A 12,050-nucleotide genomic window follows, 5' to 3' on the forward strand; every position below is an offset into this window, starting at 1 on the left:
GCATTGTTTGCGTCGTGTTGGTCTTTTTATTGGGAATTTTATGCTCGTATTAATAGCTGAACTGACGAATTTGACTTCTCAAAACTACGATAAACTGGTAATGTACGAGGGCCTTAAATCCCTGTGCAGCTTTTCTAGAGCTTAATTAGGCTTTTAGAGTACGGTTCAGCGAAGCTCGTGTGCAAAGCGTGAGAAAGCAGTTAGTGTGTGGAGGGAAACCTCTCTCAACATTTTCTCTGTCACTCATTGAGGTTAGCCTTCATAAGCGTATACTAGCTACTACAAAAGCCAACGACTCTTCAGTCATTTGAGCGCAATTCGGCCGACTCTAGTGGTATGAATCAAAATTTATGGAATTGGAAGGAAACGATGCTTAGGAACATGTTAGGGATTACGCTTTCGTCGATGACATCCTTTCAAGTATATTTTGCAGTTTTTGGACGTTTTGTAAATTTCTTGATTGTATTGATACCATTAGAGATAACATGCTGATGTTTTCAATTTTCTGATTTGCACCAATATCATTGTTTTGATCATTGGGTTTTCCAAAAAAAAAGCCAAACTTAGCTTTCCTCCTAAATCTTTGTCGCTCTCCAATTGCCCACTTGGCCTGTCATAAACTACTGATTAATTGCTCTTGAACGAAGGTCAGCAAATATTGTAACATGTGTGTCTTTTTTATGCAAAATTTTTGCTTGACCGTTTTGACTTTTCGAGTGACTTTTATGCCCTTGACTTTTTGCGTTTCGCGTGATCGAAAATTCTCTCTCAATCACAATTTAAAGCACCGGAACTCATTTGGCGGCACTTTAAATAAAACTAAGATTCAAATGAAAAGTGCGCCGAAACTGGTGCCATTTTTCAATTTAAATCTTAATAGTGGTATATGTTAATCTCTAATGTGATTATTTGAAGCCCATTTTTGAACTTCTTAGTCCCATTTAGGCTCCCTCCCCCGCCCCGACTGAAGCAGGCTGCAATTGATTAGAGCTCCCACTAGTCGTTCGAGAGCAATTCTTCCGACGTTTAGTCGGTTATGTTTTGTTTTGTACATTAGCGTATAAAAGAATTCTCGGCATTTCAATTGTCATGTTCGACGATTATGCGCTCATGGGTCTTCATATTTCTTTAGTAAATGCTGATCTTTAAAAATATTTGCAACGTTTTTCGAAATAATTTTGATGCATTAGTTATATAATTTATTCGTCTCGAAAAATATTTCAAAATTAAGCAATGCTTTCAATGCATGTCATCGTTAATTGTGCATACTAAAAGTGAACGGAAAAGCCGTATTTCAACGTTTTTTGATTAAACAGTTTTGGTCTTATGATTTCTCAAAATTTCGTCGACCCGGTAATAGATAGAACCAAAATCAATTAATCCTATGAGACAGGTATATTCTGGGGTTTTGTTCAAATAGATTTTTTCTGTGTTTTGGCAAAAGTCGTTAGTTTGTTTCTTAGAGGAAAAGCTTTGCTTAGATTGGCCTTCCTATTGCTATTCGTTTTTAGTCTTGAATGGGTGCAATTCTTTGCTAATGGTTTTCTTCTGAGTTTCTAGTTTTGTTTTGCATATCCAATTGTCAATTTTCGTTTTTCTTGATGCTCCGCTAGTTTTCTGCATTCTTCAGGCTATTTTTGCAACCATTGGTTTGATCTCCAAAAATACTGAAGCAGACATTTTTTAATTTCTACCGCTCGCCAGCTGTATCTATAATCAGCGTAATTTAATTTGTTAATCTTCATTCGCGTCTCACTAAGCTAGCTATCGACTTCCTCGTGTTTTACTTCCGTACAAAAACCAGTTGTGTATACTTCCATTTGTCGATTCCAATTCTCCAGAACTTTATTAGAAAATTTAAATATTCTTTTTATGTCCTAGATCGAATCTTGGAAAATTTCTGACATGTTTTTTATGCACATGAGAATTGAAAATTGCATGGCATAGTCACATGTATAAGACAACCCTGAGAACTGAAAAATTGAAGGACTATTTTGACTGTATTTCAGGCACGAAAAATTCCAATTATCATCAGAAGGTACCTCCCGGACGGCAGTTACGAGGACTGGGAAATCAACGAATTGGTTGTTCAGGGAATGTAGCCTTGCCAGGTTCTAAATTACGTCATTTTCAGAAAAATTGATGTCATGCATGTTGCTTTACCTACCGTTCACATGCAGTATCTATATATTGTGTAATGCTAGCTGGTAGAACGAATGAACGCGAAAAAGTGATGAATGAAGAAAATACAGTTCACAATTGTTACGTCATGAATTTTTGACGGCATTTTTTGCCATGTTCTGCGTGTATTTGGTGGTCTTCTAAACGGCTACTTTCGTCACAGTGTGACTTTAACTATTTATATCTGTGACTGTTGTTTTTGTTTTATTTTTCTCAGAAAAGTTGATTTAGAATTGAAAGATTTACAAATATAGTTTTCATTTTCTTCGCTCGGCTGTTACATTAAGTGTTTGCATGTACAAATGTAGAATTACTTTGATGTAATTTTGGGGAAAGAAAACTTTCACTTGTGAAGATATCGAATTTAATTGTTGAATTGAATCGCTGCCGCTGCTTGAAAAAAGCAAATTTTTGGTCGCACAAAATGACAACTATATATTTTTTCTCTAGGCATTTAGATAAAAAACTGGTAATATAGAACTTAAGGCGTTAGTTTGAATACCTACCTTTACGGCTATGCTGCGTATTTTTATGGGGTAAAATATTTAAAAATTGTATATTTTGCAATTTTTTTGTTTGCACCGTGTATTGCGAATAGGCGCAGGTCATGGTTCTTTTTGCTCTGTTTTACAAACAAAATGAGACGGAATGTGTGGCTGTTTGCTTGTTACCTCAGTACAGTTATTTTTCTTCGCAGTTTAGAAAGAATATCGCGGCGCCGTATTTAAGTTTTGAAGAGTAGATAACTTTTTGACCGAAGAGCTCGCTCTTCCTATATGATGATATAATATTATTAATTGCTCTCAAACGAAGGTTATAGCAATTATATTAGTCCTGTCGGTCTTTTTTATGCGATTTTTCGCTTGACCAATTTTTCGTGACGCTTTTGACTTTTAATTGTCAAAAACGGGAAAAACATGTAGAGCCCGGGGGCATTAACTGCTCTTAGAGCATTTTAGCTCTGTTTCAGCTCAAACTGTTTTGGAGACTTATACTTATGGTGTGAAGGGCGGTTCTTTGAGGTTGAAGATACACTCTCTTGTTTTTCAAGATTTCAACACGATTTTTAGTATTTTTTTTACAAAACTTTATCATTATTAAGGTTTTTCAGCCTAACAGAAAATCTCCCATAAGGGTTTGATAATAAGTTACTGGAAAATGTTTTATGGCCATAGATTAGTTTTCAAATTTATCACAAATTTTAGCAGTCTTTTTATGCAAGCTGCAATTTTTCAAGTTTTCTGAATTTTTTTGTTATTTTTTAGGTTTCTCCAGCCTCAAGGGCCACATAACCTCCTATAGGGTTCTATTATAGGTTAATGCATAGCTTCTAGATGTAATGGAATATTTTTTCAAGATTTTGATATCAGCAATTGTTAAAAATATTTGCAATTCAAGTTTTTTGAACTTATCATTTTTTCCGGCACCAGGGTCCTGGGGACCTCCTCCAAGGTTTGATGATAAGTTGTTGCATAGTTTCTATAGTTATTGGAATGGTAATCAATATTTTACTGACTCCAGCTTAAGCAATTTGTTTTGTTAATTTTTGTTTTTTTTTTCAAAGTTTTGGAAAATTATTATGTTCCAAGCTTATGGATTTTTGTAAGCCAGTGAAACTATTTAAAGCTTGAAATATTTGAAATATGAATACTGGATAGTCTCTTGAGACAATGAAATGGTTTTGAAGATTTTAATATCTTGAATTTTAGCAAGATTTTGTTAAAGTTTGCAATTGCTTTCAAAATTTTGAATATTTTTCGCCAACGAAGATTTTGAAGTCTTGCAGATGGGTTACTTGACATAACTCCAGAGACAAAAAATAGTTTTGAACATTTTCACTGCGAAATCTGCAAGCTTTTCTTTTAAACTTTGCAATATTTTGCAAAATTTTAAAATATCAGTTTTTATTTGATTTTTTTTTTACTAACAAGGCTAGAAAACTAAAAGTTGCAGAGTCGAATCAAGCTAAAGCTAGTCTCACTAAACCGTGGCTAGCTACTGACGAATTCAACCGCTCGGTCATTTGAGAGCAATTTGCCCGACGTCAGCCAATAATGTTTAATAGCCGCCGTCAGCCTCTCAACGGCTAATATTTAGACGCTCTGCTTTTTTACAATTCAAAGAATTTGAACTGTATTGGGGCGGTGTCTTTTTTAAAAAATGTTTTCAAACATTTTTCAATGACTTTGAGCTTTCAGAACAAATACAGATAAAGCCCAGCAGGCATTGAGTTCCAATAGAGGCTCAAAATGTGCTTTGGTTAATCCTGCTGGGATGGCCTTAACTTAAGGTCAGAAGGTCATTTTTAGGGAGATTTTGAGCTCAAGATGGTGCAATTTTTCATGTTTTTTAAAAAGAATTTTGGAGTTTTTTGTTTGACTAGTCTAAGGTTGAATTTTTAAAAGTCGAAGCTCTTTTGTGTGACAAAAGTACTTGTTATGTCTTGACAAAAGTACTTGTTCAAACACAAACACGCAAAATGATACTAATTTTTGGTTATTTTTTCAAGTTTTTCTCAAGTTTTTGTAAATTTTTGATTTTTGTTCAGCCTCAAGGGCCAAGAAAACTGTTCCACGGTCTGATATATCTACTGCATGGTTGTTAGTGTCAATTTTAAAATTTCAAATTTTATGAATTTGTTCATAAAATTCGCAATTTTTAAATTTTTGAAAACATATTTTTTTTCAGTTTTTCTTGCCTCAGTAGCCAGGTTAACTCCTCCGGGGTTTGATAGTACGTTATTAAATAGTTGTTAGGGTCAATGGAATGGTTTTCCATGTTTTGATAGAACGAAGTTCTTTTTTTTGATGAAATCTGAAATTTTGTCTGAAATTTTTTGTCTTACTTTTGAGCCAATGAATTTTTTAATGGCTTGGAATTGGGTTACTCAATATCCTCTAGAGAGACTGAAGTGGTTCTGAGGATATCAACATCCCAATTTTAATCAACATTTCTTTTAAATTTGCAATTGATTTCAATCTTTGAAGTTTTCTGTCATTTTCTGAGTTAATGGAGCTTCAAGGGCTAGTGAATATTTTTCAGGTCTTGCAGATATAAGACTGGACCGATCTCAGAGACAGACATTGGCTTTAATCATATTATATTCTTGAAATGGGTATATTTAAAGAGATCAAAATTTGCTTTCGGGGTAAAAGCTTCAAGAGTTTTAGCAATGAGTATATTTTTGTTTAGTTTGTTTGATTTAGTTTCTCAATTTTCTGTTGATTTTTTTTGTTTTGGCTGGCATTGTTCTGTTGGTCAGATGGAGTACTTTTATGTTGTTCCTTTAATTCTTTGTCTTGTATTTCAGGACTTGTCCTGCTATGTGTTTTACAATTCAAAGAATTTGAATTGTATTGGGGCGCTGTCTTTTCATACATTTTCATGATTTTGGAAGTCAATTTGGATTAGTGATTTTGGTTACGCCGAATCAGGAAAGGGTGTCAAAAAGCGAGTGGTTTTTTGACGTGAAATTCTTTGCTTTAGTTTTAAAGTAGTGTGAGAAAACGGTGTTTGAAAAAGAATTTTCTTGCGGTTTTTTTTTGTTCACATGCGGCAATTTCACTTTGATTTTGACTGTTTTTTTTTTCGATTTTTTGGATCGATTTTTTCTTAATGTTTTTCCCAATCCATTCATAGTCCGTTATAGGTCTATTTTTTTGTTAAGTCAATGAAAATTCTTTGAATTGTACGTCAGTACTTGTCCTGTTATGTTTTTTAAATTCGCTTTATCTTTTGATCACATTTTTCGTTTTACATAAGTCACGGTTTTCACGTTTGACTTCTGACTTACTTCACTCACTGTTTCAACTGATTGGATTTTGATTTATTTTGAGCATTCAATTACGCAATGTGGTGAATACTATCAAACTCAAAAGATCAGAATCAAAAGAGACGGGATAAACCGATAAAGCGGGGTAATTAAGTCATTGAGAATTAGGTTTTCAACGTTCATTAGTGTTTGCTAGCTGAAATTGGTATTAAGCTTATTAGCTTTCAGTTTAGAAGCTGAATTAAGTATAGTTTTAGAATCAAATTGAAATTGCACGACAAATTAGAACATATTTTGACACTAAAAAAGTTTGGTCATTTCTCTTCTTTTCTTTATTTTCCATTTTCAATCTCGATGTGCATCAAGCGCGTCAGTGGCGTTTTTTTTCGGCAATCTGCCGGGCATGTTAGTAGGATGCTATTGCTTACTGCAGATGAAATGCATATTCACACTAGAACTTATCCTCACGTACGCGCTCAAAACAATTGGGCAAGAAAAATGAGGCATACAAATGAGACATCCAAAAAACAGGCGCAATAACACGCGCAAATACACCCATTGATAACTAAGGTAAAAGTTAAAAAACAATGTGAGCATTAACCGAAGGGTTACTCATATTTTTAAAGTTGCTTTCGAAAGAAGTTTGAAACAATTATTCTAAATCTGTGTCTTTTTTATTCAAAGTTTTTGCTTGACAGTTTTTGGGCTTTTGCTTTAGAAAATTCTTCCATTTTCACTTCTCAACTGACTTTTTCACGCTTGAATTCGTGATATAAGTTGCTCTAATTTAGAAATTGTCTATTGCTTAAACAAAAGAGTTGTAAGATTCTAAATTACAAGGACCCGATAGTGGAGTGGTTAATTCTACATTATAGCAGCTGGAGGTCGCGGGATAGAACCCCCTAGTTGCTAATTTTTGCACCCATAAAATTTGCAGGCCCCCTCCGAAATAAATTACCCTGGCGGTTGTTTGAGAGCAATTTTTCCCATGTTATTCTCTTTCTTCAAATTGACAAACTGGCATGAACGTGCAATGTTTTGTGGAGTTAAACTGACAGAAACCTAACTCCTCAAAAAATTGAACCAAATATAAGAAATGAACAGAGTTTTTGAGTTTTTTGGTCTATAGCGATATGAATAGATTATAGCTGGTACTATACTAAAATAGATTTTTTAACCCAGAACTATTGAAAAACAAAAACTTTAAAAAGCTGAACAGTTTATAAAATAAAATAAACCGAAAAATAAAGGACATCATAATATGAGTTTATTTTTTCAGATATTGGTCACAATACCATGACGATTTTCAGCGCAGCGTCATCTTTTGGTTAATCAGAGTTGAATAAGCTATTCCTGGATTTATTACCTTCGGGCTTAATTTTATCATTATTGTCCGTTTACAAATCCTTCTCAAATATGGCATTTAATAAAGATGAAGAAATTCTCATCCAAATGTTTGTTGTAAACCTTGTTTTAGAGCATTAGGTCTAAGCTAGTGCAAAAAAGTTGGACAATAGAATCAGTTAAGATGTCCAGTTTGTGATGAAAGAAACAATGGTGGAAAGAATAGGAACTATCAAATAAAAGGGACGATCTTTTAACTGATGCCGAGAGCCCGCTGTATGTCGGCGAGGTGTTAGTTGGAGTTAACTCCGAAAAAACTGTCATCAACAGTAACCTACCAGATATGAAAACTCTACTGCAGACCAAAATATCAACTATCCGCTATGTATCTATCAGTGTGCCGTGCAAATGGTCACAGCTCTTCTCGGACGTCATTATTGACTGAATTGAAGATCCGAATACAGAACTGAATTGGAGAAAGTTGTTCGGTTTGGGTAACTGCATCTTACGTCCTGGTAACAGAGGAGCGTGAAACACAGGGGGAATAACCACTAAACAATTCTGGAAAGAGTTAACCGTTGGAACATCGGTGACTTCGGCGGGCTGTGTAAAAGTTTTGACTTCCGAAGGTTTTGCACCGGCAACACGGCCGCTTCTGGTGCTCTGAAGAAATTGCAGGAAAACGCCTGGTGCAGTTCAAAATTTTTTTAACACAAGCTTATGAGTTCAGTGATGAAAATATGGATACCGGAATGTTTTGTGCGAGAAAAGATCTTGGCCTTTACCATAGGGCCATTAAGTGCGAACTGTGGTCTGCAGTGGAGTTAGACAGACATAGATGGATAGAATAATAAAACGATTTCGCGACTTCAGATCCTTGCAGTGCATTAATATCTCCACAAACGACCACCAATCCAGTTATTAAATCTTTAAAATTTGTCGTCCAAAAGAGCGGATAACTTTATCATTGGCACTGTTCTTCTGGAAGAATCTTGGACCCAACAACCTAGCATTTTTGAGTGTTCGCAATGCCTAGACCATAAATTGTCCCACGTTGGTTCTGTTTTGTCCTGGGAAGGACTTGTTTCAAATAACCGACCAAAGTCCATAACACCAATGTTCTCCTTGAATTTGACACCTCTTTATTTCCTAGAGCTTCATGTGGGACCAAATGAGTTTAGAGTTAGTGCAAAATACAAGTTAAAAGGAGATGCCCATTTTGTAGAACAGGAGTTCTTGACATAAATGGTGATTGTGCCACTGCGTGTCACATGCGAGAAGCAATTGCAAGACACGACCGGACAGATGACATAAAAGTGTCTGCTCGCTCATCTGCGAACTTCTCACCAAGAGTTAAAAAAAGAACCTTATGCCAGAAATTCAATCACACACTGGAGAAATTCTTGTCCCGACCTGGAAAGCAGGCACACCTGCTGCATTTGATTTAACTATAACTTCATCGCTGAAATCTAACTTTCTCACAAATGCGGATACAAAGGCAGGGTACGCACTTGATGCGGAAGATGGACAAAGATATTGCCCCCGCGACGAAAACTGCTCACAAATGGGGATCACATTTGTTGCACCTGCAGTGGAAGTCCTTGGTAGAATATCGGCAACTTTTATAAAAAAAAACTCAAGTGGTTGGCCGTGTTAAGTGACAATCACTCTTTCCAGGTGCTGGGGTTGTCTTGCATTCAGTTATTTCATACAATTCTTATCAGTCATTGCTATTCGGAGATCAGCAAATATGCTGTTAGCAAGAGCACTCTAGTTCGCCGTTTCGCCTAACCAGAGGGGAGATTGTTTGGATCATCGTCACCTGATGAGTGGGGTATTGATAACTTTAACATAAACTTTTTATCCAAAGAGCAGGGAGAACAAATAACTGATGATTGAAGTACCATACAACGGACGGAAATTGGGGAGTTCAATCCTATGTAAGGTCAATAACAATAATTGGCTGTCTCAAAATTCATTGAACTCTTCGAAAAACTACGTGCCCCGTAACGAATTGTTTGTTGTTCTTTTTCAATTGACTGACCAAAATTTTGGTAACCAAGCCGATTTAAATTGAATTTGTAAACACTAAAAAGAAGGCTTTATTGAGTATAACTTTTCCCCCATCAATTCCATTTTTCCAAAGCTTGTCGTTAGAACGTTATATTTAGCTGTAATTTTTTCCTGGTTTTTGTGGCATAGCACACTTCTCTTCGAGAAACAACAATCTATTGAAAGTCTCATTAGAGTCTCGATACCCTTAGTGATCTTGCAACAGTCAAATCTTTTTTAAACTATAGTTTCAACCTTGAAAGGGGCTTTGAATATCTATTTGTTTTTATTGATAGACGATATCATACTCCTTTTGTTTCAGATTGGCGTATGCAGAATTGAGCTGTTGTAGAACTTGTTTCAGCTAAGTGCTTTTTTGTCTCAACTGAAAAGCATTGCGTTTTTGAAAATATTTGATTTCTTCAACTTTTAAATTGATTGGCCTCAATTGAATGGATACTTCGTTTGGGTACCAGCCTGACCCAGACGACAATGAGATATTCTTCCGAAGGGCGAATGATGACTCATCCTCCTCTGATTTTGAGTTGCCGCACAGAACATTTATGAGCAGAGAAACTATTGCGCCTTCAAGGTAAACTTAAACTTCTAAAATACGAAGTTTGGTTATTATAAAAATCGCTTGGTGCCATTAACCAGATTAAGTACAATAAATTGTGGAAGTTCCAAGAACAAATTTTGACCACAAAATTGTTGAAGTTCTGGGATACATTTTCCTGGAAAATAAATAGAAAAATTTGATGAGATTTGAGATCTACAAATAATTATACAATGATAATTAAGTGGTGTCTACAAATATGATTAAAAAATTAAATGTTATGTTTGAGCTGTTCATGTTGAAATCCGAAAAGGAATCGGAAGCTAACAAAATTTTAGGGTTTGGTTACTTTGGAACAAAAGTTACAGAACTAATTTTTTATCCTTCAACTTAATATTCCTTTTCAGGTGTAGATCCGAAAGTGATGACAGTGAACCGAACAGTTCTAAAAACACCTCTCCTGAGAAATCATCACCAAATGAAAGTTCAGATGTTTTTGATCCGTGTTGGGAGAACTTTGCCGAAAACAGTGGGACAGGAACCTACAGCAATGTTACAGTAATAGAAGAAGAGCCGATTTTGTTTTCTTCGCATTTCGAGAATTCGTCTTTAATTTCTAGACCAAGTTTGAGCAGCGACTCGATTCTAGACAGTGCGTTTATTGACGACGGAGATATTAGCAATGCTACTACAGTAATGAGTGGTGTCGAAAATAACTTAAATATGAACGATACAGTTTCACAAAATGCCAGTAATGATTCAAGTTCAGAAGTTGTTTTTCTCAGTTTCGATCAGCCCCAAAGAGTTGAAGAAGATACCTCGTCAAGGAATGATCACGTGCTAAACAGAATTGAAAACCAGTTGAACTATTTTCGGGAAAAGTTCAATATCCAATCATCAGCTGGAGAACAGTGCTCTAAAAGTTCTAGTTGTCATTACCAGGTAGAATTTTATGGTTTGGATGGCCCATATATGCGAGATGCCATTGCAAAGCTTCTTCACTTCTAAATGATCTTTTGTTGCGAATTGATTTTTAAAATCTCATATTGCTCTCACATTAAGAATGTAAAATGACTTTTGTGTACAATACCGAGCAAATTTAGTAGGCACTTATCAAAGCCAATCCAGACCTGGAGGCGACCTGTAATTGCTTTGTATCCTGATTTTAATTTTTGTTTTTTTTTCCATTTGATTGCTTTGTTAATTGCTTTAATAATTGTGTAGGCTCGCAGTTCTATATTTTCATGCTCCCACGACTTAAGTTTGCTTCCATTTTAGGAGGCTAATTCTGTCAAAAATGATCAACCAATTACATCTGAAAGAGAAACGCAATTTGGAGATAGAACGATAGCTTTTGTCAAAGAAATGAAATCGGCAACTGGAAATGGTAAAGCGGGCATTCCAGCTCTTATGAGAACAGATCCCAATTCGAACACAGTAAAATTAAAACCAATGTTGAACGAGAACGAAAGCGAAAACCTCGAAAAGTTATTTTCAACTCCAGTGGTTATGAAACATCTTCGGCCTTTGACATTATCTGCTCAGCGACGCCCAAATCCGAGCTTTCAAACCGGGCATCATAACTTACCCTGCGTTTCGGCTATTAATAAAATCACGTCACAGATTTCGAGTTCTGCTAAATCCTGCAAGACTAATGCAAATGGCGTTTCGTCAGAACCTGTTGTTATAAAAAGCGCCCTCAATTTCGGGTCATCGTAGATATTTGGTGCTCTAGAAGATGTTTGTAATGTTTAACAAGTAATTTAAAGTCGCCTTTTGTTGATGGTTTGTAATTGTTTTTTGAAATCGTGTGCTATTTGTTAAAGTATGTGCTACTGCTTTTGCAGCATTACTTAAAAGGCAATATTTATTCATGTTATCTTTTTTCCAGCTAATTTAATTTAAAGCTATCTGTCTAACTATATCCTTTCCTGGGACATTAATTTCACAGATTTTTTTCTGTATGATATTTTTCTAGTTACATAATCAATAATAGGCTTAATTCATTATTTGGGTAGTTAGTAATACATTAGTTTGTATGGAGGCCAAATGAGCTATTTTTTTTAAAAAAAAAAGTTTGATAAAAATTTTCAAATTTCGAGAGGTATCTAATGAACGCTTACGAGTTATCCGTTTTTTACCAGA

The 12,050-nt window shown here is 35.3% G+C and overlaps 2 protein-coding genes across 2 annotated transcripts in view; both read left to right on the plus strand.

The window, feature by feature from the left end:
- The window catches only part of LOC142354714 (DNA-directed RNA polymerases I, II, and III subunit RPABC2-like), a 28,060-nt gene extending 25,626 nt beyond the window's left edge, over positions 1–2,434 (plus strand). Inside the window, exon 4 of the mRNA XM_075407088.1 lies at positions 2,010–2,434. Coding sequence (XP_075263203.1) covers positions 2,010–2,102 — 93 coding nt within the window. The 3' untranslated portion in view covers positions 2,103–2,434. The remainder of the gene's footprint in view (positions 1–2,009) is intronic.
- Positions 2,435–9,672: 7,238 nt separating this feature from the next.
- On the plus strand, positions 9,673–11,869 carry LOC142354716 (uncharacterized). Its single transcript, XM_075407089.1, has 3 exons — positions 9,673–9,941; positions 10,313–10,847; positions 11,184–11,869. The coding sequence occupies exons 1-3, from the start codon at positions 9,802–9,804 to the stop codon at positions 11,622–11,624; spliced, it is 1,116 nt and encodes a 371-aa protein (XP_075263204.1). The 5' UTR covers positions 9,673–9,801; the 3' UTR covers positions 11,625–11,869.
- The last annotated feature ends 181 nt before the right edge of the window (positions 11,870–12,050 follow it).

The sequence above is a fragment of the Convolutriloba macropyga genome, chromosome 15, assembly GCF_964194025.1.
Source record: "Convolutriloba macropyga chromosome 15, txConMacr16.3, whole genome shotgun sequence".
NCBI classification, from domain to species: Eukaryota; Metazoa; Xenacoelomorpha; order Acoela; family Convolutidae; genus Convolutriloba; species Convolutriloba macropyga.

What these genes read in the sequence shown, in the direction of transcription:
- LOC142354716 (XM_075407089.1), top strand. Translation starts at nt 9,802, where the DNA reads ATGGATACTTCGTTTGGGTACCAGCCTGACCCAGACGACAATGAGATA. An exon ending in GAAACTATTGCGCCTTCAAG is followed by an intron (nt 9,942 to 10,312) that starts GTAAACTTAAAC and finishes ATTCCTTTTCAG; the next exon opens with GTGTAGATCCGAAAGTGATG. An exon ending in GTTCTAGTTGTCATTACCAG is followed by an intron (nt 10,848 to 11,183) that starts GTAGAATTTTAT and finishes CTTCCATTTTAG; the next exon opens with GAGGCTAATTCTGTCAAAAA.